This window comes from Myotis nattereri (assembly GCF_964212035.1).
Source record: "Myotis nattereri genome assembly, chromosome: 13".
NCBI lineage: Eukaryota > Metazoa > Chordata > Mammalia > Chiroptera > Vespertilionidae > Myotis > Myotis nattereri.
The window spans coordinates 8,438,324-8,464,652 of record NC_138088.1 but is presented as its reverse complement, the minus strand read 5'-3'; the positions used below and the strand labels follow the sequence as shown (position 1 = coordinate 8,464,652).

The 26,329-nt window shown below is 48.6% G+C and overlaps 1 protein-coding gene across 1 annotated transcript; it reads left to right on the top strand.

The window, feature by feature from the left end:
- Positions 1–19,243: 19,243 nt before the first annotated feature.
- FXYD4 (FXYD domain containing ion transport regulator 4) lies at positions 19,244–23,563 on the top strand. The gene is made up of 8 exons (XM_081104556.1): positions 19,244–19,317; positions 21,055–21,114; positions 21,933–21,965; positions 22,054–22,077; positions 22,668–22,742; positions 22,846–22,882; positions 23,182–23,219; positions 23,412–23,563. The coding sequence occupies exons 2-8, from the start codon at positions 21,075–21,077 to the stop codon at positions 23,429–23,431; spliced, it is 267 nt and encodes an 88-aa protein (XP_080960682.1). The 5' UTR covers positions 19,244–19,317; positions 21,055–21,074; the 3' UTR covers positions 23,432–23,563.
- The last annotated feature ends 2,766 nt before the right edge of the window (positions 23,564–26,329 follow it).

The window sequence follows — 26,329 nt, the reverse complement described above, 5'->3', positions numbered from 1 at the left end:
AGAGAGAGAGAGATTTGTTCTTCCACTTATTTACACATTCATTGGTTGATTTTTGTGTGTGCCCTGTCCAGGGATTGAACCCACAACTCTGGCATATCAGGACAATGCTCTAAACAACTAAGCTACCCTGCCAGGGCTACCCAGCAAATCTTTCATTTAGAATTGAAGGACAGATAAAGAGCATCTCAGACAAGAAAAAGCTAAAGAAGTTCATTACCACCAAACCAGTATTATAAGAAATGTTAAAGGTTTGTCTTCTATTTTTTTAAACATATTTATGTGAATATTTTATTTTACTTTTTCCATTTTTTTTTATTTTTTTTTTAGAGAGAGTGGAAGGTAGGGGGAGAGACAGAGAGAGAAATATCAATGTGAGAGAGACACATTGATTGGTTGCCTCCCCCATGCACCCTAACCAGGACCAGGGATTGAGCCACAACTGAGGTACATGCTCTTGACCAGAATCGAACCTGGGACCCTTCAGTCCACAGGCCAACATTCTATCCACTAAGCCAAGCCAGCCAGGGTAAGGGCCTCCTTTAAGAAGAAAAAGAAAAGATAAAAAATATGAATAATAAAATGGCAATAAATACACATTTATCAACAATTACTGCCCAGCCAGTGGGGCTTAGTGGTTGAGCATCAACCAGGAGGTCACAGTTTGATTTCTGGTCAGGGCACATGCCCAGGTTGTGGGTTCAATGCCCAGTAAGGGGTGTTCAGGAGGCAGCCAATCAATGATTTTCTCTCATCATTAATGTTTCTATCTCTCCCTCTCCCTTCCTCTCTGAACTCATTTAAAAGAAAAAAAAACCAATTACTTTTTCTTTTTATAATCCTCACCGAAGGATATTTTAGCATTTATTTTTAGAGAGAGTAAAATGGATGGAGGAGAGGGAGGAAGGGAGAGAGGGAGATGGAGAGAGAGAGAGAGAGAGAGAGAGAGAGAGAGAGAGAGAGAGAGAAAGAAAGAAACACCAATGTGAGAGAGACACACTGATTGGTTGCCTCCTACAGGCATCCTGACCAGGGCCAGGGACAAAGCCTCCAACCGAGGTACGTGTCTTTGACTGGGAATCGAACGCACAACCCTTCAATCTGTAGGCTAATGCTCTAACCACTGAACAACCAGCCATGGCACAACAATTACTTTAAATGCAAATGGTTTAAATGCTCAAATCTAAAGACACAGGGTACAGCCAGCCTTGGTTCTCAGCTTGGCCTCTCTTTGGGGCATCTCCAAGCCCAGCACAAGTAGCAGCCATTGCAGATTGGTCTGTAGCTTGTTCTGTGTGGGCCCCAGGCAGGGCACAGGCAGTGGCTGACCTTGCACCTCTAAGAAGGCCCCAGAGCCAGTGTGCCTGGTGGACAGTTTCAGGCCACACCTAATTACAACCCTACCACTTCCATATGTGATACACTCAAGCAATGGACTTGGTGAGCACCAAAGTTCCACTGAAGCAAGTCCTGCTCCATAGGGTTGGCTCCTGCACAGCAGCTCCTCTGCTATAGTTGCAGCCAGTCCTTGCAGCCAATCAGCCTAAGGGTCAATCCCTGCCACTGACACCAACAGCAATCAAGGCTCAGCTACCAAAGGACAGTGCACACAGTGAACATAGAGGCACACCTGAAACACCCAGCTCGGGTGACTGGGGAGGCTGTGCACAAGTCTGGGAGATGTAGCAGATCTACCTAATACATAGAAACAAACTTAGGGAAGCAGCCAAAATGTGGAGACAAAGAAACATCTCTATATACAAAAGCCTAATATGCAAATTGTTCCGTCGGCCAGGAGTTCGACCGCTCGCTATGACATGCACTGACCACCAGAGGGCACACGCAGAACATGGCGGGCGTCGGCCCTGTGCTCCATGGTCCCGCTTGACACTTGCATCCACTGCCAGTGCTGGCCCAGCCCCAATAGCCCCAAGACAGGGCAGGGGCTGCTGGCCAGGCCCAACTGCCTCTCAGGGCTTCTCCACCTCCCCCTACTTGCACCGGCTGCTGGCAGACAGAAGACCATGGGCCGCAGTGGGGGCACAGAGGATGGGCCGAGACCCGCTCCTGTGCCCACTGCAGCATTGCTGCCCATGGCTCCTTTCAAGGTGCATGATTTCGTGCACCGGGCCCCTAGTGCCAAATAAAAGAACAGGAGACATCTCCAAAAAATGAACTAAATGAAATGGAGGCAAGCAAACTACCAGATACAGAGTTCAAAACAATGGTTATCAGGATGTTCAAGGAACTTAGTGAGAACTTCAACAACATTAAAATGGACATAGAAATAAAAAAAAAAAATTAGAAGAAGCAGTCAGGCTCAGTCAGAGTGGCTCAGTGGTTGAGCTTCAACCTATGAACCAGGCGGTCTCACAGTTCGATTCCCGGTCAGGCCACATGCCCAAGTTGCGGTCTCGGTCTCCAGAAGGGGGTGTGCAAGAGGCAGCTGATCAATGATTTTCTCTCATCATTGATGTTTCTATCTCTCTCTCCCTCTCCCTTCCTCTCCGAAATCAATAAAAAATATATTTTTAAAAGAAAATAAACTTTGACACAAATGTGTTATTTTAACATTGTTTTTTAAAACAGCAAATTTTTAGAAGGTTGAAGATTACTCTATTAGGATTGCCTCTTTGAATAAAATTCTTATGTGGATTTGAATCTATTGGAAGTTTGGCACCAGACTGAATACCAGTCTACGCCAACATTTTCTCTTTATCGTTTAGAAGCCCTGAACATGTTTTCCTTCAGATTAAAAGAAAAGACACAAACATTTTATGTTCATAATTTTGTGTTCTTTTCATAGAGAACTTATAGCACTGGACCACCTTAAGATCCCACTTCTACGATGAGCACTTCTTCTGGTGCAGGTGCTACTGTGCTATTTTAAGGACTCACCCAGGGCATCGCTGCTGGGCACCATGCTTGCACACCTTCAGTTGTCTGAAGCCATGCCGAACGTTTTCCAATGCAGGTGAACCAATTTAGGAATGGAATTGAGACCCATGCACCCCACTCTGTCCACACCTAGGAGCTAGAAGGTCTTAGTATGTCAATGTAAGAAACATTCAAGCCTATGAAGAATTTTTGTGAGTTTATTTGAGACAAAACTGTCAATAATTCCTGGGAAGCAAAATCTCAACGGATTGAGATCATGCTCCAGAGAATGACAGTTTTGCACCTTTATACATTACAATCAAAAGAGGAAAAGTAAGTGGTTTACATGAAATCCACTGGTGATAGATTAGGGAGGTGGAGGAAGCAAAGCAGAGAAATCTCTGGGATTAGGTCAAAAGTAAAATGATAGACACATACTCCTTTTACTTAGTGGGTGCAGACTAGTTAACAGTCAACAATTAACTCAATAACAATGAGGGGATTTGTGGTCTCCACAGAGTGGTGCCTGTGCTTTGAGGGGTCTGGAAAAAGGAAAATTACTTCGCCATTCCAAAGATATGTTATTATAGATGCAAAAAGACGACAGGCTCATTTAAGGTAAAGATTGACCTTTGTCAGGGAAGATACTGGTTTAGGACATGACTACCCACCAAAAAATGCTCTTTGTTAAAAAGATTTTAATTCGCCCTGACCGGTTTAGCTCAGTGGATGGAGCGTCGGTCTGCGGACTCAAGGGTCCCAGGTTCAATTCCAGTCAAGGGCATATACCTTGGTTGCGGGCACATCCCCAGTAGGGAGTGTGCAAGAGGCAGCTGATCGATGTTTCTCTCTCATCGATGTTTCTAACTCTCCCTCTCCTTTCCTTTATGTAAAAAATCAATAAAAAATATTAAAAAAAAAAAGATTTTAATTCACCTTAACCGGTTTGGCTCAGTGGATAGAGTATTGGCCCGCAGACTGAAGAATCCCGGGTTCATTTCTGGTCAAGGGCATGTACCTTGGTTGTTGGATCAATCCCCACTAGGGGGCGTGCAGGAGACAGCTGATGGATGTTTCTCCCTCATAGAGGTGTCTGTCTCTATTCTTCTCCCTTCCTCTCTGAAAAATCAATAAAATATATATATATATTTTTAAAAGAAGGTTTTCATTTCAGACCATCCTTTGTGGTTATTTAAGTCTCTGAGTTTGCAAGGCCACCATGCAGGCGGTGGCTAAACTAGCCAGGTTAGCATGTAACCCCTTTTAGTCCTAACACCATCAATGAAAAAGTATAATAGTGTCAACTCCACCCATCCCTAGTGGCCAAACTGGTTCTCCAAGAGCTGTGTGGTAGAGGGCATGGCTTCAGACCCTCACTGTGGAAAATTCCAATGTTGATCATCAGAAGTTAAGATATTAATATTTTACTAGTGTGCTAAGAACTTGAACACACCTTTTGGTGCACGGGCAATGATCAACACTCCAACCAGCTCCAACTAACTCCAACCAAGCCACTGGGCCAGGGCTGCTATTTAATTTTTAAATATGATTTTTTCCATTGTTACTATACTTCAACTTTTTATTAGTTCACATTGCTTGAAGGTACTTGATATTCTCTCTTTATAAAATACTTTTTATTGTTATTTTTAGAGAGAGGGAGAGGGAGAGACAAACATAATGAGAGAGAAACATCCATAGGTACACATCCCCTATTGGGGACTGAACAGGCAATCTGGGCATGTGCCCTGACAGGGAATCTAACCAAAGACCTCTTGGTGCACGGGATGATCAACCAACTGAGCCACACCAGCCAAGCTTTTTATTCCCTTCTGTAGTCTGATTGGAGTAGAACACAACACTAGCCCCTTCGCTGATAAAACTACATAACAAATGACTGCAGGGTTTTTTAATTAGCTATTGCAGTGGAAAGACTCTGTCAAGCTTATATTGCATTTGAATCCTTGTAATGCATTCTTTATTTACAGACAAGCTTCTAAAAACTACTGACATTCACAGTGACATTCAATGCTAAAAACAAAACACAGATAGGCTTAAATGTAGATCCTTCCTAATCATAGTGTCTTTGGTCATTTAAGCCACTGTTTTTAGTCTTTCAACTTCAACATTCAGTGCCAGGAAAAACATTCTTTTATTTTATTACTGCCAAATATGTAAATAATTCTTCTTATCAGATACTTAATCTTATTATAACTAACATATAAAGATGTAGATAAACAAATCACATTGAAAGACATTTCTTGGGATTGGAGCCACTAGTTCTAGATAAGAAACACTTTATAAATTATACTCTAATCTAAAATCTGGATATATATTTCACTTCATTGGCTCAGTTTAATCAGAAAAAAATGCAAAGGGAAATTTATGACTGTGGCATACAAATATCTTAAACCTGTTCCTACCACTGCCAACTCTGGACATCCAACCTAGAAAAAGTGTTCTCTACCACATCACTCTACATCTCAGCCATTTTATGTGTCTTCACTACACGGGTCAATCAATACTTGAAATATTTTACCATCTATATCCTTTTCCTATTCATCAGCTATTTGAGGCAGGAGCTTTGCACTGACCTATTCAGAAGTCCCAGTTCCTGGAAAAGTGCTAGACCTATTGTGTGATTCAAAATATAGCATTAGCAGCAAATCAGAGTTGAATCCATCAATAAATATTAATATAGAAAAATTAAAAATCAGCACTGAATCAATAAATAAATGTCAAGTAATTATATTAGAAAGAAAATATACTAGTTGTAAGTCAAATTATAATCTATTAAATTAAAAAAGCATGGTAGCCGAAACAGGTTTGGCTCAGTGGATAGAGCGTCGGCCTGCGGACTGAGAGGTCCCGGGTTCGATTCTGGTCAAGGGCATGTACCTGGGTTGTGGGCACATACCCAGTAAGAGGTGTGCAGGAGGCGGCTGATCGATGTTTCTTTCTCATCGATGTTTCTAACTCTCTATCTCTCTCCCTTCCTCTCTGTAAAAAATCAATAAAGTATATTAAAAAAAAAAATTAAAAAAAGAAAATTAAAAAAAAAAAAAAGCATGGTAGAGCCCGAACCGGTTTGGCTCAGTGGATGGAGCGTCGGCCTGCAGACTAAAGGGTCCCAGGTTCGATTCTGGTCGGTGGCATGTGCCTTGGTTGCGGGCACGTCCCCGGTGGGAGATGTGCAGGAGGCGGCTGATTGATGTTTCTCTCTCATCGATGTTTCTAACTTTCTATCCCTCTCCCTTCCTCTCTAAAAAATCAATAAAATGTTTAAAAAAAAAAAGCATGGTAGAGCCCAGCCTGCATATCTGTGGCTGAATGTTGACCTATAAACCAGGAGGTCATGGTTCAATTCAAGGTCAGGACACATGCCCCAGTTGTGGCTTGATCCCCAGTGGGAGGCATTCAGGAGGTGGCTGACCAATGATTCTCCCTCATCATTGATGTTTCTCTCTCTCTCTTCCTCTACCTTCCTCTCTGAAATCAATAAAATAAATTTTTTTTGAATCCTCACCCAAGGATATTTTCTCGTGATTTTTAGGGATAGTAGAAGAGAGAGGGAAAGACAGAGAGAAACGTTGATGTGAGAGAAACACATCAATTGGTTGCTTCCTGCAGAGCCCTGACTGGGGAGGAACCTGCAACCAATGTACGTGCCCTTGACCAGAACCAAACCTGGGACCCTTTGGTCCGAAGGCTGACGCTCTATCCACTGAGCCAAATTGGCTAGGGCAATAAAACTTTAAAAAAAGAATTGTACACCTGAAACCTATATAATTTTATTAATCTATGTCACCCAATAAAATCAATGACAAGGAAAGGAGGGAGGGAGAGAGGGAGGGAGGGAGGGAGAAAGGAAGGGGGAAGAGAAAAAAGAAAAGAGAATCCACATGCACAGTTTAATACCGAGTGTGGTGATGAGCTGTGTAAACTGTAATAGGAAAGGAAAAAGAAAGAGCCACCCTGAAGCCAGACGTGCAGCTGCATGGCCCAGCGCTTCACTTAACCTCTTCACCCATTTCCTCGTTCTGAAATTGGGTGCTGAGATCCGCCCTTACTGGCTGTGCGGGCGACATGCGTTGACATGTGGGAGTCCTGGAAGCGCACCAGGCAGCACAAAGGCTGCTGCTGTGAACCACGCTGCTGTCACCCACAGCGAGGAGCACAAGTGCCGGGAGGGGTCACAGCCGCAGGGGAGGCACGTCAACAGATCATCTCCCAAGGGCGGTGCTTAGCGGGCCAGTGTGGCCAGGAGGATCAGGGAATGACTGACATGGGGGAGCGCCATGGAACAGAGACAGGCTGGGGGAGGAGGGCGCGTGAGGCCACCGAAGGGGTTTATGTTGCTGTTGTCTTTTGTTGCTAATCCTCACTGGAGGATACCTTGACCTGAATCATATATCCACTGAGCCAAACCGGCCAGGGCCAGAAGGATTTGTTTTATTTTTTTTTTAACATATTTGTTATTTATTTCAGAGAGGAAGAGAGAGAGAGAAACATCAATGATGAGAATCATCGATTAGCTGCCTCCTGCATGTCCGCTCCTGGGGATGGAGCCGCAACCATGACCTGGTTCACAGGTGAGGCCCAACCACTGAGCAGCTGGGCAGAGGGCTTATCTTTAGAAGCGGGCTGTGAAGTGGGGTGGGGAGCGGGGGATGAAACAGGTGGGTCTTGGAGGTAATGCTGAGAAGGCTGGTGGCACTGAGTGGGGAGCGCCCTGAAAGGTCCCGGGTTCGATTCCGGGCAAGGGCACGTAACTCAGTTGCAGGCTCCTTCCCAGCCAGAGCCCTGGTTGGCGCATGGGATCCATGTGTTTCTCTCACATTGATATTTCTCTGCCTTCCCCTCTCTCCTCCACTCTCTCTAAAATCAATGGAAAAACATCTTCGGGTGAGGATTTTTAAAAAGAATATGAAAAGCGTTGATGAGAAGCGGCATCGCCTGCCTCTGCTGGAACCCTTCCCGCTTCTCTCTTGCCAGGTCTTCACTCTCATCCCAGAAGGACGCCGAGTCTCCCGGCCGGAAGCCCTCCCGCCCCGGCTCCCGGCCCCACGCCCCGCGGGCCCTCCGCGGCCGGGCTCTGCGCCTCTGCAGGCCCCGCACCTCAGCTCCCCTCCTGCTTCTAAGGCGCTGCTACTGAGGACCGCGGCCTCCAGAGCCCATGACCCGCTCCGCCGAGCGGGCGGAAGAGCCAACGAAGACCCAGCGATGGATTGACCCAGAACGCGACCGCCACGGGAGGGCGCGGAGCAGCGGGCACTCAGCGCAGTGCGGGCGGCGGGCGGGCAGCCGGGCGGCAGCAGCCAATCCGCGCGAGGGGGCGGGACCGCTCCGCGGGGGGAGCCCCGCCGCCACTGCCTCCCCACCGACGCCCGCCTCAACGGCCGTCCCTAGGTGCTGATTGGCTGGAAGCCGCCACGGCCTTGCTCCGGTTGGCTGCTTCTCCACTCCTTCCTTGCGGAGGTGGAGAGCGTGAATCAGGAATGGCCTCTGCGATGTGACCTCCTGGAGGCGGGGGAAGTCGTTGCTGGAGGCTCGAGTCTGTGAAAGGGAGCGGGGCCTTCACGCCAGACTCCTAGGGAGTGGCTGCCTCGGGGGCCCCAGTATTCCCCGTCTTGAGACCCACACGCCGTTTCTGTACCCCCTTGTCCGGAAGGCTCGGAGGCCCCGCTGCGCGAAGGGTCCGCCCCGCAGCCTCCCCCACGCGCTGGCGATCAGCCGAGGCTGAGTTCGGGAAGAGAGCCCTGGTCCCGCAGCCACCACCCTGCAGGTGGCCACCCTTCCCTCCCGTCTTCCGCCGCTCACTCCTGCTCTCGCGTAGGCAGCCTGTGAGCAGTGAGGCTGCCTCCCCCGCACCCCGAACCCGCACCCCCACCCCCACCCCCGCGGTCCTCCAAGGGAGTGAGCCCCAGATCTGCGGGCCCATGACCAGGAGGCGCTCAGCACACAGGGGCCCTGGGGAACATGCGAGTGCCACAGGGCCAGCATCCAGGAAACCCTCCTGCTCCCAAATGTCAGCTCACAAGCCACGCTTGCTCACAGGAAGTGAGTGAACTGCCAATGGTTAACCGCGGCACCTGCAGACATCTCGAGTAGAGAGCTCAACGGCAGTACCTCCGGGGAATTTGTCTTCATTAACATATTAAAATCATACCCAGGGAACCATTTGGGCTCGGCATACCCCAATTCTTCCCTGAAATCGGCTCCCTTTTTTTTGAAATTCATCACCCCCGTATCCCACCTTCCTACTTTAAACCCCTTTAAAGCCCCCTGACCTCCCCCTTGGGGGAGAAGGCCTATTTCCGAGCGTGACTCACCCTTCTCCACTCCTGAGCAAAGAAGACACTTTCTACTCTGCTTGACCCGAGGGATCCGTCTCCTTCTAGTTCTATTGGCCTGCGCAGAAGGGCCTGCATTTGGGTCACTGGCCCCCAAAGGGTTGGCAACAAGAGGGCAAGAAGGGCAAGGGGACCCCTGAGGGAGACAGCCCAGGGAGTGGGTCCAGATGGGAGAGTTCTCAGAGAACAAATTCCCTCTGCTCACCTCTGGTTCTCTTACAAATGGGGTATATTTTGCCCTGACTAGGTAGGTCACTTGGTTACAGCAGCCTCCTGATACACCAAGATTGTGGGTGTGATTCCTGGTCAAGGCACATACAAGACTCAACCAATGAATGCATAAATAAATGGAACAAGAAATATCTCTCTCTCTCTCTCTCTCTCTCTCTCTCTCTCTCTCTCTCCTCTTTCAAATCAACAAATAACTTAAAAACACAACAAAAAAGGGGTATTTTTCCTCCTGCACTAGAGCCCTCAAAATAGACAATCTCAGCCTCCCACGATGCCTGACATCCAGTCCACCCTAGAAGATAGAAAAAGACTCATGTTATGCTCCCATGGAAACCAAAATGGGGTGTTTGGGTCCAAGTCCGTTGTCTCGCAAAATCAAAGAATGAAGTCACAGACAAAAATGGTTACCAGAAGCAAAGTTTATGGAGAGAAGTCAGTCCTGGAAAAAGTGCAGCTAGGGTTCCAAAAGCAGGCCAGTGTCCAGAGCTTCCATGCCAAGCTGCAGCGAGGTGTAGTTCATCGTCCAAGCTAACTAAAGTCCATTAGACCACGTGTGGAGTCCCACATGGCCATAAGACACGTGGGCTCAGGGGAGTATATCTCCTGCCACAGGAGTGTCAGGGGGCTGGGGAGAGGGCATGGCTTTTTTGCCTAGGCCCTAGGGGAAAGATACATGTTTGCTAGCTTCTGATTGGTTTTTTCAAATAATTCTGTGTTAGCAACATCCTTGGGATTGTTTTCTATGTCTCACTGCATTATGACTGGTTATCTGCAAGCTGCCTGTCTTTGCAACATCCATACTTTTTAAAAAAATTTTTTTTATTGATTTCAGAGCGGAAAGGAGAGGGTAAGAAAGATGGAAACATCAACAATGGAAGAGAATCATCCATTGGCTGCCTCCTGCACGCCCTACACCGGGATCAAGCCAGCAACCTGCTCAGATGCCCTGATGGGGAATCAAACCGTGACCTCCTGTTTATAGGTCAATGATCAACCATTGAGCCACACCAGTCCATACATTTTAAAGCTCACGTCTCCCGTACTCAACCTTCTTTCCCCATCCAGCTGGGTTGCCTTAGCAACTTTGCCTAGCTGGGTCTAGTTCTAGGTCATTTTGACAGTCTCCGTGGTTTTTCATGGAACCAGGCGTGGTCAGCAAGCTGTATTCTACCCATGCCTGCAATGCTCCATTTCCCAGCCCCTGTGGTCCCGCCTCTCTCTTCCTATCCCTCTTCTATCTAGCCCTCTTCTTCTATCTCCTCACCTCTATATACCAGACAAGATATAAGCCACTTCCCTTTCATTTTACCTTTGGCAATGTTAGAATGTCCTATTTCATTACCTTTCCTCAGGGAAATCAATGGCTTTTAGGATATATCTTTCTCACAGGACAATAGGCAGTGCTTGGAGAAGGGGGAACGCACAGTTTGGGAGTGTGGGAGCTGTGGCAGTGATTTGATCAGAGGAGGGAGTCCTAGGTGTGAGTGCTGATTTTCAGCCCACTCTTGGCAATAGACTTCTCTCCTGCCACACAAGGTCCTTTGTATGCTTTGCAGTGCTGAGTCCAGAGGGAAAAAAAATAGTTCAGAGCTGGATCTAGCAGTTTCCTCTCAGCTTTTGGTACCTCCAGGCTTTCATCTGCACCCACCCAACTGAGGCTGGCTCTCCATCACCCACTCCTCCCAGCCTTTCATCATCTGAGGTCTTAGTGCCTCTTTCCTAGCTCTCCCATCCTATATAATAAAAGCCTAATATGCTAAGTGGTCGGCCAGGCTGCCATTCAACCAATCAAAGCATAATATGCTAATGATATGCTAAGGCCGCTCAACCGCTCACTGTGATGTGCACTAACCACCAGGGGGCAAGTACTCCAATTGGTAGGTTAGCTTGCTGCTGGGGTCTGGCCAAACGAACTGAGTGAGACAGGCCAGACATGCCCTGGAGCCCTCCCATGGTCCCTCCCCGGCTGGCCAACCTCCCACATGCCTCCCCGGCTCCTATCATGCACCAGTGGGGTCCCTCGGCCTGGCCTGTGCCCTCTTGCAATCCAGGCTGAGGGACACCCCCCCCCCACTCCCACCCCCACCCCCGCACAAGTGTACAAATTTCATGCACCGGGCCTCTAGTGTAGTAGATAAAAAAATCAGACCCAAATGGATGGCTCCCGGGATTCAGATGAGAAATGTATATCCAAGCCCTGGCTACTGTTACCCAGTGGTTAGAGTGTCTGCCCGAGCACCGAAGGGTCGCAGGTTCAATTCCCAGTCAAGAGCACATACCTGGGTTGCAGGTTCCATCCCAGGCCCTGCCAGGGTGTGTGCAGGAAGCAACCAATTGATGTGTCTCTCACATGGATGTTTCTCTCTCTCCCCCTCCCGCTGTTCCACTCTTCTCTAAAAATCAATATAAAAGCCCAGCCAGTGTGGCTCAATGGTTGAACCAAGAGGTCACGGTTCAATTCCCAGTCAGGGTACATGCCCAGCTGGCAGGCTCGATCCCCAGTGTGGGGTGTGCAGAGAGCAGCCGATCAATGGTTCTCTCTCACCATTGATGTTTCTATCTCTCTTTCCCTCTCCCTTCCTCTCTGAAATCAATAAAAATATATTTAATAAATAAATAAATATCAATGGAAAAAATATCATTGGATAAGGATTAACAACAACAACAAAAGAAATGCATATCCAAGAAGCAGGGCCAGTGGGCAACCCTCCTTGAATGTGACTTCCTGAAAGCATCCTTCACTGCCAGTCCAGCCCTCAGGAATCACATCTTGAGAGAGTAGCTGTTCATTCTAAACACTCCTAAGGAATAAAAGGACAGTATAGTAAATACATCTTAATATGTAAAGCTTCTAATGTTTTCTATACCTAGTTTTGTGACCATTTACAAGTACTGGGTTTAATATCTAAGAAAACAATTCATTAACCTAGGAATTGACTTGACACCACTTCCATTGCTACCCATCACTGAGTGTACAGTCTATGGGGCCTCTCGAAGGGGTCAGATGCAGGACTCAGCCATGGTACACCTACACCTACAGCCAACTTGGGCAAGAAGAGATGAGGTGATGACTTACCATGGTGCTTGCAGACATTACTCCCAGGTAGCTAGGATCCTCCTCCTCTTCCTGATTCTGCCCCAGACCTAACCGGTCCTCTACCTTGGACCAGTGTCAATATCACCTAGCTCAGGTGACTTTTCCTTTCTGCTTGTTGAAGGTGATAATCCCCGGTGGTAACAGGGATAGCAGCTGGTCAGAAGCGGTCAGAAGCTGTAAGGCAAAAGCACTAGACCCTCTGGAGCAGTGGACCTGAAGTTCTTTTCATGTTTCATGGAGACCTTCCAAAGCAAAGATGGCACTTGGGACTTAAAGTGTCCCCTTCCTACAAATGCCTGCTTTCTTGCTGCTCATTTCCCACTGTAGCCTGACGGGGCAGAAGAACTCAGCGGGGGAGACTAGAAACTGGTTGAGCGTCCAGAGTGTGACCTTGTGCAAGACCTTTCTTTTCCGTGGAAGGCCGTTTTCCCATGGGGATCTCTCTAATGACGATCCCCCTTTTCTCAGGCTGCAGATCCCTCTCGGTGTACATCAGGGCGACTCCCAACTCCAGTTAACAGCTCCTGCGAACTGAGCAGCCTAATCAGATGTCATCATACCATAAACATTCAAAGCAGGCACTTTATAGATAAGTAAACAGGTTCAGTCAGTTGCTCAAGTGCACATAGCAAGTAACTAACAGAGCCTGCATTTGACTCCAAAGTATGTGGCTATTAATGTTTCTTCTGAATCTTGAGGTGAACTTTCCACACACCAGGCCTGAGAGGCATTCACTCCGCAAGTCCGCATTGAGGGCTGATGGGGTGGCCCCGAGCCCCTGCAGCACTTCCACCCCAAACCTCCCAGGTAAAACCTGCCATTGCTCCATTTTATGGGAAAGGGAACTAAATGAAGCCCAGAATGATGACGTTTCTTGAGATCCCCCAGAAAGCGAGTGGCAGAGCTGGGCTGCAAATCCAGCTCTTTCTGACCTCAGAACCTCTGGTCAAACTCTGTGCAGAAGCTGAATCTTGAAAACTGAGCTCCTTGAAAAATTTCATGAGGAAATGCAACATATTCACACGAGAAATGCCCCCCTCCCTTCCTACTCACCTGAATTCCCCCTGCCCTGCCGGTGGGGCCTTGTCTGTACCCTGCCCCCAGCACTGGGAGCATCTGATGGCTTCTTGTCCTCACTGACTCAACAAGCATTGGTTGGAAAACTGGCTGCCTACATGGAGGAGAGGAAGAGACCGAAGGAAGAGGCAGACCACTTCAGACAGATAGGTGGAGGTTTAACAAGCAAGGGAATTTATTGTCTTGGTCAAGCACAAGGGGAGTAAATATCTGCATGTGCCGGCCGGAATCTTAAACGCTTATATAGAGCCCTTAACTGGGCGCAGTGGTACAGTCCCATCAAAAACTGTTCTCAACAACACCTTTCTCTCTCAAGTTTTAGTGTTAGCCCTGGCAGTTATTATATTTATTTTTGTAATGCAGGCCTCTGACTTAAGCTTTGATTGCCCAAGTATGAAATATCCATTTCAAAGAAGGCTATCTCAAAGAAACACATGGCTAGTCATATAGATAAAGAGCTAAAGAACCAGGTCGCCTCCATCCATTGAGACTTCTTTGCGCTAAGAAATTTGATTTCAATAACTGGTCATTAGGACTATTTGTTTTTCTTTCTCTTCTCGGACTTTAAATTCCAGCTCTAATGTTTTGAATCCACCAAAAGTGTGAGCCCACAAAACCCTACGCTCCCACCCTCGACCCTAATACTTGCAGAACCCAGGCTCTTTCTCTCTTTCTCTCTGTTTCCAATGAAAGGAAATTTTTGGACTGGAACCCGGATTCTTTGTCCACTGGAATCGAAGAATGAATCCACGGACAGAAAGTGGTATAGTAAAGGTGGAGATTTATTGAAGAACAAGTGCAGACTCCCACATGGGGAGTGGGAAAGAGTCCCACAGAATGGACCCCCAAGTAGGGAGGGGGAAAGGGTCCCACTGAGTTCCTTTTCCCTATGGCTTATAAAGGCTGCAGATCCTGGTGCCTTGATAGCCCCTCTGATTGGTCACTCTTCCCCTAGAGTGGTTACTATAGTAACTCCTGTGCTCAAAGGTCACACCTCACATGGGACATGGAGGGTCTCCCTCTCCTTCCTCATTGTTTTCCTATTCCCTTTGGGCTTTCTTCTTCTCCTTCTGGATGAAGGGCTTCTTTCTCTTTATTTTGTAAATATCGACCTTTTGCTGTTCCCAGCTCCCTCATCCTATGGAAATGTACCTGTTGCAGTTTTTCAGCTCCCCTATTCTATGGAAATATACCTTCTGCTACTCTGCAGCCCTGTGCTTCCTCCATGGTCCCCTTAATTTATAAAATTTCCTAAATCTGTCCTATTTTACTCCTAAAATTCCTGTTTCACCAACCTCATTGAGTGGTCCCAGGTGTGCTGTGTAATTTCCAGGTTCTAGGAGTAATAAAGCGTGTTTTTTTCAAAGTTTCTTGCTGGTTATAGTTGAAGGGCATCTTGCAATCATAACAAGAACCTCAAGAACTGGTTGTTGATAGGCTGAGCTCAGTACAACACACAAGGATGCCGAAACCGGTTTGGCTCAGTGGATAGAGCATCGGCCTGCGGACTCAAAGGTCCCAGGTTCGATTCCGGTCAAGGGCATGTACCTGGGTTGCGGGCACATCCCCAGTAGGAGATGTGCAGGAGGCAGCTGATCGATGTTTCTCTCTCATCGATGTTTCTAACTATCTCTTTCCCTTCCTCTCTGTAAAAAATCAATAAAAATATATTTTAAAAAAACACACACAAGGCTGTGTCCTTAGAACAGTCCCCATGTGGGGTTGGAAGGCAGAGCATACATTTCAAGAACATGGGGCGAAATGAGGAACCTTTGCTTGCCATGGTCCAGCTTGAGGGTCAACTAGCAGCCAAAGGATTACCTCCTCCAATCCAGTCAAAGTCTATTTATTGGTGTCATAGCGGGGCATTGGGAATAAGGGAGGCAACTTCCCTGCCTTCGGTTGGTCACCATGCAGTGGGGAAAGCAGCGAACAGAGAGAAATTGGGGAAAGGGGGTTGCAGAATAGAGAGGCCCAGGGTCCTGTAAAGCCAATAGCACAGCCTAAAGTAGGGGTGGGCAACCCCTGGCACGCGTGCCAAATGTGGCACACCAGTAACTTTTGCTGACACGCGAAACTCTCTCTTATAATCTTCCATTTACAGTTTTTTTCTTAATATCGACTTTTTTATTTTTCAGATAAATTCAGTGTAGGTACATCTTAGATAAGTAAATAATTTTACATAACAAGTTATCTTAAAGATCATAGACATGGATTGACGAGAGAGGGGAAGAGCAATTTCAATAGTGTCGAAAACGAACTATTGAGGACTTGGAATGCCATTCCAGAAAATTTTTTCTGTTTAAAAAACTTTGCAACAGCGTTACTCTGCATGTTTTCATCCACATACGCTTGTGAATCTTTGTTCTCAGTGATGAATTTTGTTAAGTCTCGTAATAGGAGTAGCCTGACGGATGAAAGTAGTAGCTCGTGCATATCTCTGAAGGTCACGAAATATAAACCTGATGTAAAATCTGTGTCATCAGTGATGCAGCAGCAAAAGTCCCACTGATAATATCAAACGGAGTCATAAAGTTTTCTGTCGGACTATCAGTGTACATGTATACATTAAAAAATAAATGCATTTTTCATCATCATATACTGTGTTTTTGTTGCTCAAATGAATTTTATTATTTCTTCAAAGTTCTTCACATACGTACACCTTAAGAGATATCAAGTAGGCGTAACATGTTCTCAAAAAATTAGGGTTGGCATGCAGAAGAATTTTGAGTCAGAGATTTTGCTGGTTTTGGCACGCACTCACAAAAAGGTTGCCCACCCCTGGCCTAAAGGTATGCAGTGGAATGAGAGGCGAGAGGAGAGTTGGCCAGCAGCACATGAATCAGGCCTGGGGGCCCACTCCTTATCCTGGTGCTGGCGGCCTCCTCCGCCCACCCCCCAGAAGGTAGGGAAGAAACCCGGGCCGGGGTGGTTTCTGAATTCCAGCTGTCAGCCTCCCTTGATAAAGTGGGGCCTGGTCAGAGGGTGGATGATCCTGAGGGGTGCATCAGCCCCAGCTCTCCCCCTCCATGAACACCCAGTCCAAGGAAAAGCAATGGGACCATTGAGCAAATGGAACTTCAAGGCCAGTCCTGACTCCATGTCAACTTGTTATGGGCAGAAATAGAATACTGGGGACTAGCCATAGTTATAAGGAATATTAATCATGCTTTGTTAACATTGATTGTGAAACCGGACAATCACAGTAACTCTCTGTGCTGCCGGTCACTGCTTGAGCCAATTAAGCAGAGACAGCAGTGTGGGAGAGTAGCAGGTCATTCATGAAAATCTGCTCTGCACCCCACCAGCCAGCTGCTTATCTTGGGTAGGACAAAGATTACATGGGGAAGTAGGCAAAAAGAATGAGAATGGGTATGCAAGATGGGTATTACAGGTTTGGGGAAATAAGCAATGCAAGCTGGGGTGGGACTCCATTGTTTTGGCAACAAGATTGTTAATCTTTCCATGATAATAGGCAATTCTTGAACTATCCTGGACTGCATTCCAACATTGACTCCCAGGTCCCGGGGGCGTACAACTCCTAGCCAGGTTAGAATGTGCTGTCTTTAAACAGAGTAAAACAATTGTTAGGGGCAAAAATAGAATATTGGGAACTAGCTGTAGTTATTAGAAATATTAATCATGCTCTGTTAATCATGATTGTTTTGTTTTTCTTTTTTGTGTATTGTGGCCTCTGTCGGCAGACAGAATTCTGTGGGAATAGTCCGGCCTGAAGTGGGGCTGGTTGTAAAGCAGCCCTCTTTGCTGTAGTATCAGCTGGGTTGTTTTCTGTAATAATGTTCGTGTTTTCCCTTTGATGTCCTTTGTAGTGAATTACAGCTACCTCTGCAGGTTTTACTAGTTTGTAGGAGAGTATTTCCTGGAGGTGCTGAATAGGGGAGTTCTTTGCTGTTAAGAGTCCCCGTTGTTTTTATGTTGCCATATGGGGGAGGAAGGCATTCCTGGAGTCGGTAAATATGGACTTGTGTCCATATTTCTCAGCTGTAGGACTCTGGTCAAGGCAATGAACTCAGCCTTCGGTCAAAGGCGATAGGAGGCAATGCCAGGCTTCAGTATATCTAGTTTTCTTAATGTCTTTCTTTCTAAACTTATTGCCATTAGTAAACCATACTTTATCTGGATTATCTAATAGCTGGTATTTGAGATCAGCCCTGTTTGAATAAACTTGTTCTACTGTTCTTACGCAGGAGTGCAAAATTTTCTCCTTTTCCTCCACAGGCAGGAGGAATAAGAGTTTGACATACTTTGAGAGTCACCTCAGGGGAGTCTAGGAGTAAAGCCTGGTATCTAGTGAGGTGTCCCCCGTAAGTCATTTGGCCTTTAATTTCTAAGACCCCTTGAATCTAGTGTGGGGTCAGGACCTCTAGTGGCTATCCCAATGTTAACATGGTGGCCTATTTTACCAGGAGCATTGTGGTTGCAACAGCCCTTAAAAATGCTAGCCATGCCTGGCAGGCATGGCTCAGTGGTTGAGCATCGACCTATGAACCAGAAGGTCACAGATGACTCCCAGTCAGGGCACATGCCCGGGTTTCAGGCCCCATTCCCAGTGTGGGGCATGCAGGAGGCAGCTGAGCAATGAATTCTCTGTTCATTGATGTTTCTTTCTCTCCCTCCCTCTCTCTTTCTCTCAAATAAATAAAAATATATGTTTTTTAAAATGCTAGCCATGCCCTGACCAATGTGGATAGAGCGTCGGCCTGCGGACTGAAAGGTCCCAGGTTCGATTCCAGTCAAGGGCATGTACTTTGGTTGCAGGCACATCCCCAGTAGGTGTGTGGGAGGCAGCTGATCAATGTTTCTCTCTCATTGATGTTTCTAACTCTCTATCCCTCTCTCTTCCTCTCTGTAAAAAATCAATAAAATATATATTTTTGAAAATGCTAGCCATGCCTGGCCAGTGTAGCTTGGTGGTTGAGCATCGAGCTATGACCCAGGAGGCCACAGTTGATTCCCAGTTGGGGCACAGGACCAGATTGTGGGCTTAATCCCCAGTGTGGGGCATGCAGGAGGCAGCCGATCATTGACTCTCTCTTATCATTGATGTTTCTATCTCTATCCCCCTCCTTTCTCTGAAATCAATAAAAATATAATATATTACAAGAGGCCCAGTGCATGAAATTCATGCAGGGTAGGGTCCCTAATGGCTGCTGGCTGGGGCCTCCCTTCCCCTGGCTGCCTGCTGCCCCTGCTGGCCAGGGTGGGGCCAGCCCGGGTAAGGGGCAAGCGGGTGGTTGGCTGGCCGGCCCAACCCCTTGGTCGAACTTCTGGTCGAAGGGACAATTTACATATTAGGCTTTTACTACATAGGATATATATATATATATATTCCCCTTCTCCTCAAGGGAAGGGTCAGAGGTTCTGCTCATCCCACACCCTGACCACCACTTCAGTCTCTGAGCTGCCCTGGAGCCCCCAGGAGCTCTGCTCTGCACTGGGTGTGGCAGGGCCAGCCATCTCCTTAAAAGCAAACCCGGGGAGAGAGAGCTGTAGGAATCTTACTGAGTATGACCAGTTCCCTCCTGTTGGAAGGTATTGTTGCCCTAGGCGAGGCTGCTGGGTTTAAAAAGAGCTGGAACCCACTAAGCTGAACACAGCCCCAGCGGCCTCCTCAGACCTGCTCTGCACACCCTGCCCTCAGGTGAGCTCAGGAGAACTGGCTCTCAGGTGAGTAGGTGACTGCTAGGACTTCAGGCGCCTAGGTGGAGGGGTGGGGGCAGAGGGAGAGCCCAGAGGACCAGCCTGAGGAAGGGGTGGAGGTGCCTGGATGTTCTCGGTAACAGGGGTCGTGTTTGGGGGTTTGAGAACTGGAGGTGTCTATTCTGTGACCACTGTCAGATGGATGGTGGGTTGGGGGCTGGAGGAAACAGGAGCCAGCCTTTGGCTAAAGAATGTGTAAAATGGAGTTGCAACCCTCATGATCCAGGAATTCCAGGGCGTGAGAGGAAGAGAGAGGCAGGCTAGTCTAAAGGAGGGCCAGCTTCAGAGACTGCTCAGAGGACACACCCCTGCCTTCAGAGGCAGCATGCTAAAGGCCAACCCTTCATGGCAGTAGGACCTAGGTATTTATGTATTTATTATTGTAACACGTTTTACTGTGTGCTAGCACTGTTCTTAGACTTGACAAATTAACTCACTTAATTCAGTCATAACCTTATGAGGCGAGGCTGCTAATTCTAGTTACCCTCATTTTAAGGACAAAGAAGCACAGAGAGATAAGTAACTCCCCGAGTCACACAGCTGTCAAAGGCAGGCTGGCCTTTGAAAGAACCTCCTTCCAGCATGGAAGGAAGGCACCCGTCATGTTCAGAAAGAAGATTCTGGGGAAGTAGCTGCAGGCAATGGGCTGCTGGGTGGCCAGGTATCTCACATCAATGCAGTCAAGTGGCTGCGAGTGGATTAGACTTCCCTCCAGCTGAGCCCAGCAAATAGTAACAACGGCTTCAATATGGAACACTGACCATCCCTATCCCTCCCTGCAGCTAACAATCTGCAGAAAGTTGGGAAGGGCCTTATCTCCACGGTAGGGCCACCCAGGGACTAGTTCTGGCACCCTAAGGCAACATGGATGTCCCACCCACCAAGCAGTTTCCTGCCAATAGCAGCTGGTACTCTGAGTGGAATTTGGGGCAGCCTGGAGCAGGGTCCCTGCCGGGCTGGGGTGGGAGGGGAGGCTCTGTCTGCCCCTCACAGTCCTCCCACTTCCCTGGTAAGCCGCTGGCTTCTCTGCCCAGCTCGGACTGGGTGCACCCTTTGTGTGAGGTTAGGAGAGCTGGCATCATAGCCTGCATGGTATACCTGAAACTATTACAAAATACTATTGAATGTAAACTGCAATTTAACGTGTTTTTTTTAATTTAAAAAAGGCGGGGGGGGGGGCGGGGCTTGAGTTAGAACAGTAGCCCTGTTCACCTGACCTTGGGTCAGACATCTGACATAGATTTTTTTTTTTCCTCACCCGAGGATATTTTTCCATTGGTTTTTAGAGAGAGTAGAAGAGAGAGGGAAAGACACAGAGAAACATCGTTGTGAGAGAAACACATCGATTGGTTGCCTCCTACACATGCCCTGACGTCCAAGCTGGGGAGGAGCCTACAACTAAGGTATATGCCCTTGACTGGGATCGCACCTGGGACCCTTCGGTCTGCAGGCCGAGGCTCTATCCATTGAGCCAAACGGGCTAGGCCCTGACATAGATTTTAACAAAGCCTTATAGGCACTCACAATGCAAAGGCACTGCTCTAGGCACTTTTATTAATCAATCCGTATAACTCCACACACACTATTATCTCTAATGAGGAAACAGGAGTTAGTAACTTGCCCAAGATGGCCCAACAAGCAAATGCACCTTTGGGGTTGGGGCCCTGCTTTCCCACCTGACCCCAGCCTGACCTCCCCCTACAGCCCTGCCCTGCAGCTGTGACATGGAGGGAGTGACCTGGGGCCTTCTCCTTGTGCTGGCAGGTGAGTCCTCCAGAGGTGACCCTCTGCCACTCACATTCCCACTAAGGCAGTGAAGACCAGGGCAGCATCTCTCAAGGGGGGCCTGATGTCAAATGTGTTGTTGTTGTTGTTAATATATTTTTATTGATTTCAGAGAGAAAGAGAGAAGGAGAAAGAGACAGAAACATCAGTGATGAGAGAGAATCATTGATGGGCTGCCTCCTTCATGCCCCACACTGGGGATCGAGCCTGCAACCCGGGCATGTGCCCTTGACCGGAATCGAACCTAGGACCCTTCAGTCCGCAGGCCAATGCTCTATCCACTGAGCCGAATCAGCTAGGGCTCGAATAAATGTGTTCTCATTTACACTGTCAATTTAAAGGGAAGAGATAGTACAGGAAATAATATTACAGGGAAGAGGTGGAAATTGCACAATTTATTCTGGGTCATTGAACTCGGGGAAGCCTGTAACCATCTCTTGGCATGAAGAGAATAGCGTCGCCATTTCTTTAGGAAGAAGAGGGTCAGCTAGGGTCTGTGTTGGAAGCTTCCCTGGAGAGGGTAGAGATACAAACATGCCGTCCCATTGGAGTGCAAGAAAGAATAGCAGGAAGCCTGAGAAATAGCAGCAAGGGCTGTGAGTGAGGGGACAAACGCTAAGGGATGGGAGACAACCTCAGCAGCACTGTCTGGGGCTGGAGGTGTGAGGGAGGGAACCAGCCCCAGGGTGCCTCCTAACGAGCTGTTATCCTTGCCCTTTGGGCTGAGGTCTGCCTGCTGATTCATGTTGAGACCAGTGTCATGAATGATCACCAAATCCTCTGCTTCTCCCACCCAGGCCTGCCTGCCTTGGAAGCCAATGACCTGATTGGTGAGTCTTGCTGTCCCACATTTTCCCTCTAAGATCCCACATCCTGCCTCCAACTTTTGGTCCTTACTTATTTTTTTCTTTCCTACAGATAAAGACAGTTCCTTCTCTTATGGTAAGAGCTGATATCCCTCCCACCACCCCTTCCCTTGCCTATCCTGAACCTCTGCTAGAGGTTGGTGAAGGGTGATGTGGAGCCCAGTGCAGACAGAGCGGGGCTTGAGGGGGTGAGGAAGGCGGGGCAGCAGGGGCTGGGGCTGGAGATTAAAGCGCCAGTGTGGTCACTTACAAGAACAAAGGCCAACATGCAGGCTGGCCTTTGAAAGAACCTCCTTCCAGCATGGAAGGAAGGCACCCGTCATGTTCAGAAAGAAGATTCTGGGGAAGTAGCTGCAGGCAATGGGCTGCTGGGTGGCCAGGTATCTCACATCAACCTTCTTCCTTCCCCTCACTCTCACTTGCCTTTCTCAGCACCCAGTTCCCTGCTGCCCTCCAGCCCCGCAGTGGGTCTGCACTGTCCTCCAATGCCCCCAAATGCCCTTGAGCTCCCTCCTCACTCAGATGAAATGCCACCATTCAGAAAAGCCTTCCTTGATCATCCCTTAAACCCGCCCCCCCCCCACTTTTTTTTTTTCTGTGCTCACAAATACCTTGCCTGCGTGCGGGGGTGGAGCAGGCTGGCCCCAGCTCTCTCTCCTCTCCTAGACTGGGAGGCCCTGCAGCTGGGCGGGATGATCTGCGCTGCGCTCCTGTGCATAGCTGGAATCTTGTTCGCCCTGAGTGAGCTGTGGGGCTGGCGGGATGGGGCGGAGGGAGGGCATGTGAGAAGAGGGGTGGCCCAGGGTCCCCAGGCCCTTTGCATTGATGTCTCTTCCTCTCACAGGTGGCAAGTGCAAATGCAAGCACAATCGCAAGCACAGGTGAGCATAAGGCCCCTATTTTGTGCACCTCAAGCTGAGCAGACTATTGTGGGGAAAATTCCTATAACTTGGAGAAAGAGGACAGCTTGGTGGCTGCTCCCTGGGCTTGCAGTGGGATTATTCACAGATAATCCACCCTGAAGGGGCCCCACATCAGAAAGCTCTGAGCTCTGCTATTGTTTAAAATGACCGTGGAAGAATAGCAAGGGGGCAGTTGGGGACCCTCTCGGGAGGGGGCACCAGGCATCTTGGTGGAGGACAGAAGGTCCAAGTATACTAATCTGATGTTCCTTCCGTAGCCCCTTATCTGAGAAAGCTGTTCCATTCATCACTCCAGGTGAGACGGGCTTCTTTGAGGGGCTTCCGGGCATCAGTCAGGATGACCATAGCATTTGAGAGATAAAAAATGATATGCTATGTGTCAGGCGGGACTGTCCCAAGCCAGCCCAGCCTTGGGGTTGCCCAGGGCTGAGCGGGGCGTCTGTGTAGTGACCATGTTGTGAGGACCTGACTCCCATTCTCTCCACAGGCTCTGCCAGTACCTGCTGAGCGCAGGACCAGCTTCGTGGGACCACCAGGGCCAGCTTCCATGCTGCTCCCTCCCACTTGGGGGCCTTGGGCTCCTTCTGATCAGGAGGCTACTCAAAGCTTATTTCCAAATTAAACTGGTCTCACACCTCCCCTGGCCTTGTGACCTTCTGTGGGCTGGGCAAGCCAGGCAGGAGCTCTGACATTTTGCTCAGGAAAAGCCAGGCCCTCAGCAGGGTGGTTGCTCATGCTTCCTGGGACCACATGTCTGGCCTAAGGCCTATGCCCAACATGTCTCCCATTTTGAGAACCTCCTGATACTTGATTTCCTACCCCCTTGCCTCATCCATGCCCCATTTGAGACACCTCAATACCAAAGGCCTTACAATTTCCACACCTTGCCTAGAGACCCTAGGAGTCCCAATGAGCCAGGTACCCATGACATCCTGTAACCTAGAATGATCCCGTGGCTCTCCCTCCACTAAACCCCACCTCACTCAGGGAGAGCTCTCTGTTGCTCACACAGCCCAGAAAATGCAGCCATTTCTTCACTGCCCCACTCTAGTAAAACCCTCTATAATGTTCACACCAACCCATGGACCTTCCCCTCACTTAGGTAATATCCCAAGACCCCACTATATGCTGCATCCCGAGAAGCCCACATAGTGCATTTAGGACCAAAAACCATCCGTAGAAATCTAGCTCCCTTACTGTTACCAAGCACAAGGAGGGTTCAGTGCTCACGGTACTCTACTCATGAATGACATGTGGCCACCCTGAGGTAGTTTCAGTTACTTGCAGCAAGTAAAGGACACCAGGGATTCACATACAAAACTCTGCCTCTGAAGGGAGCCTTAGCCACTGCTTATATACACTATTTGACCAATTACATGTTGATTTCTTTGCAGTTGGCTACACTTAACCAGTTGAGTTCCTGTCAAGCGCTTCCTGTTTACAGCTACTTCTGCAAAGCATTTAGCATTTAGCAGGAATAGAGTTTAGTAAGAAGCACCCAGTCCCCTAGAACCTTGTCCTATCTACCAATATTCAAAAGTCCACCCCTGAAACCCCTCACTTGAAAGGTCCCTGCTTGCATGGACTGGGGCCCTCTCCCACCTCAGCAGCTGCAGCCTCGCTGCTCTTGCCAACCTCCACAGCCAAGGGTGTAAGGGTGCGTTCAGTGGAGACCCTGGGGCAGTAGAGGTCTGCCCTGGCCCTGCCTGGCAGTGGCTCCCAGTCTAGGTCTGGATTGATGGGGCAGCCCCTTTTGATGTTGCTTCAAGCCAGCTCTCTGATGGTGTCCTGCTCCGGAAAGAACGATATGGCCTAGACCAGTGATGGCGAACCTTTTGAGCTCGGCGTGTCAGCATTTTGAAAAACCCTAACTTAACTCTGGTGCCGTGTCACATATAGAAATTTTTTGATATTTGCAACCATAGTAAAACAAAGATTTATATTTTTGATATTTATTTTATATATTTAAATGCCATTTAACAAAGAAAAATCAACCAAAAAAAGGAGTTCGCGTGTCACCTCTGACACGTGTGTCATAAGTTCGCCATCACTGGCCTAGACTTTGGGTTCCTGGCATCAGGAGGTCAGTGGGCAGGGACCCTGCCTCCTACTCACATCCCCAGGCCCTGAGGTCTGGAAATGGTGTGCTTAGACCTGCTTAGAGCCCTTCAAGCAGAACATGTAAGGGGAGGTTTCTAAGGTTAGTCCAGAGCTGCAGCAGGAGCTCAGGACCCTGACTGGGATGCAGGACGCCTGGCTGAAAGTGCAGCCGCTGTCCAAGCTGAGTGATCCGTGTGAGCGGAGCCACCAGAGTAGGCGGCTGCACCAAGCGTTGATCCGCAGACAGATTCTCCAAGCCCCAGCTCTGAGCGGGATGGGATGCACACCCGGAAAAGAAGAGTGGGTGGGTGCATGGGCATCAGCAGGTGATGTGGTCAGGCCAGAGGTGACATCTGAGGTGACTCAACTGTGAACAGTAGAAGAGCCAGCCACGCAAACATCTTTCCTAGCAGAGGGCACAGTGTACTGGTATGTGAGCAACCTGCGGGGACACTGGCCTTCATGCTTTTTCAGCTCTCCAGGAAAGCCAGTGTGACTCGAACACAGGCAAAAGAGGAGGCAATGTGGCCACTGCAAGGAGTACCACTGCCCCCTGCTGAGCTGGGACTCTGGAGGGACCAGGAGCTGCAGGGGAGGGGAACTCAGGTGCTGGAGGAGCAGAGCGCGAAAATGAGATCCCCAGAGGAGGGCGCAGGCGGGCGAGCCACCACAGAGCCTTCCCCAGGGAGTGCGTGCACGTCCCTTCCCTCCTGGGACACGGAGGGTACTGGTGTGAGTGGATTGCATGTGAGAGAGTAAACATGAGCTCTGCCTAAGAACGCAAAGTCTGTGACCCTTTGTGGGCTGCAGCATGGAAACGATCTTGGCAGGCGCCCCTCTGAGTGCCTGACAACTGCTTCTTCAGAGAAAGTTGGGTCCCCATCGTCTCACGCTGTGACAAACTCTGAAATCCTTTCAGCAACAAGGAAACCCCAGCATATCCTGGGAACCTAAGTCATTTTCACTCACGATGCCGAGCCCACAGGGAAGAGCATTCCACATTCCTCTTCCCGTGTTGGTCCAGTGGACGGACGGACGGACAGACACACACACACACACACACACACACACACACACACACACACACACGGGAACACAGTTTGCTCTGCTTGCAGCCTGCCAAGCACGGCTCCATTTAAGTTTTGCCTGAACAAATTCCACAGACCCAACTCCTATAAGCACCGATTATTGGGTAAGGACCCCGCGACCTGCAACCCCAGTGTGCGTGTGTGGGAGAGGCTGGGTGCTCAGCGTCCGTGAGCCTTGTCCAATAACAGGCTAGCGCCTGGTGGTCTAGGCTGATTC

Bases quoted from the DNA above. Each gene is read 5' to 3' on its own strand.
- FXYD4 (XM_081104556.1), top strand. From the start codon at position 21,075: ATGGAGGGAGTGACCTGGGGCCTTCTCCTTGTGCTGGCAG. The intron at 22,743-22,845 runs GTGAGCTGTGGG...TTCCTCTCACAG, and splicing joins TGGAATCTTGTTCGCCCTGA to GTGGCAAGTGCAAATGCAAG. The intron at 22,883-23,181 runs GTGAGCATAAGG...TTCCTTCCGTAG, and splicing joins AAGCACAATCGCAAGCACAG to CCCCTTATCTGAGAAAGCTG.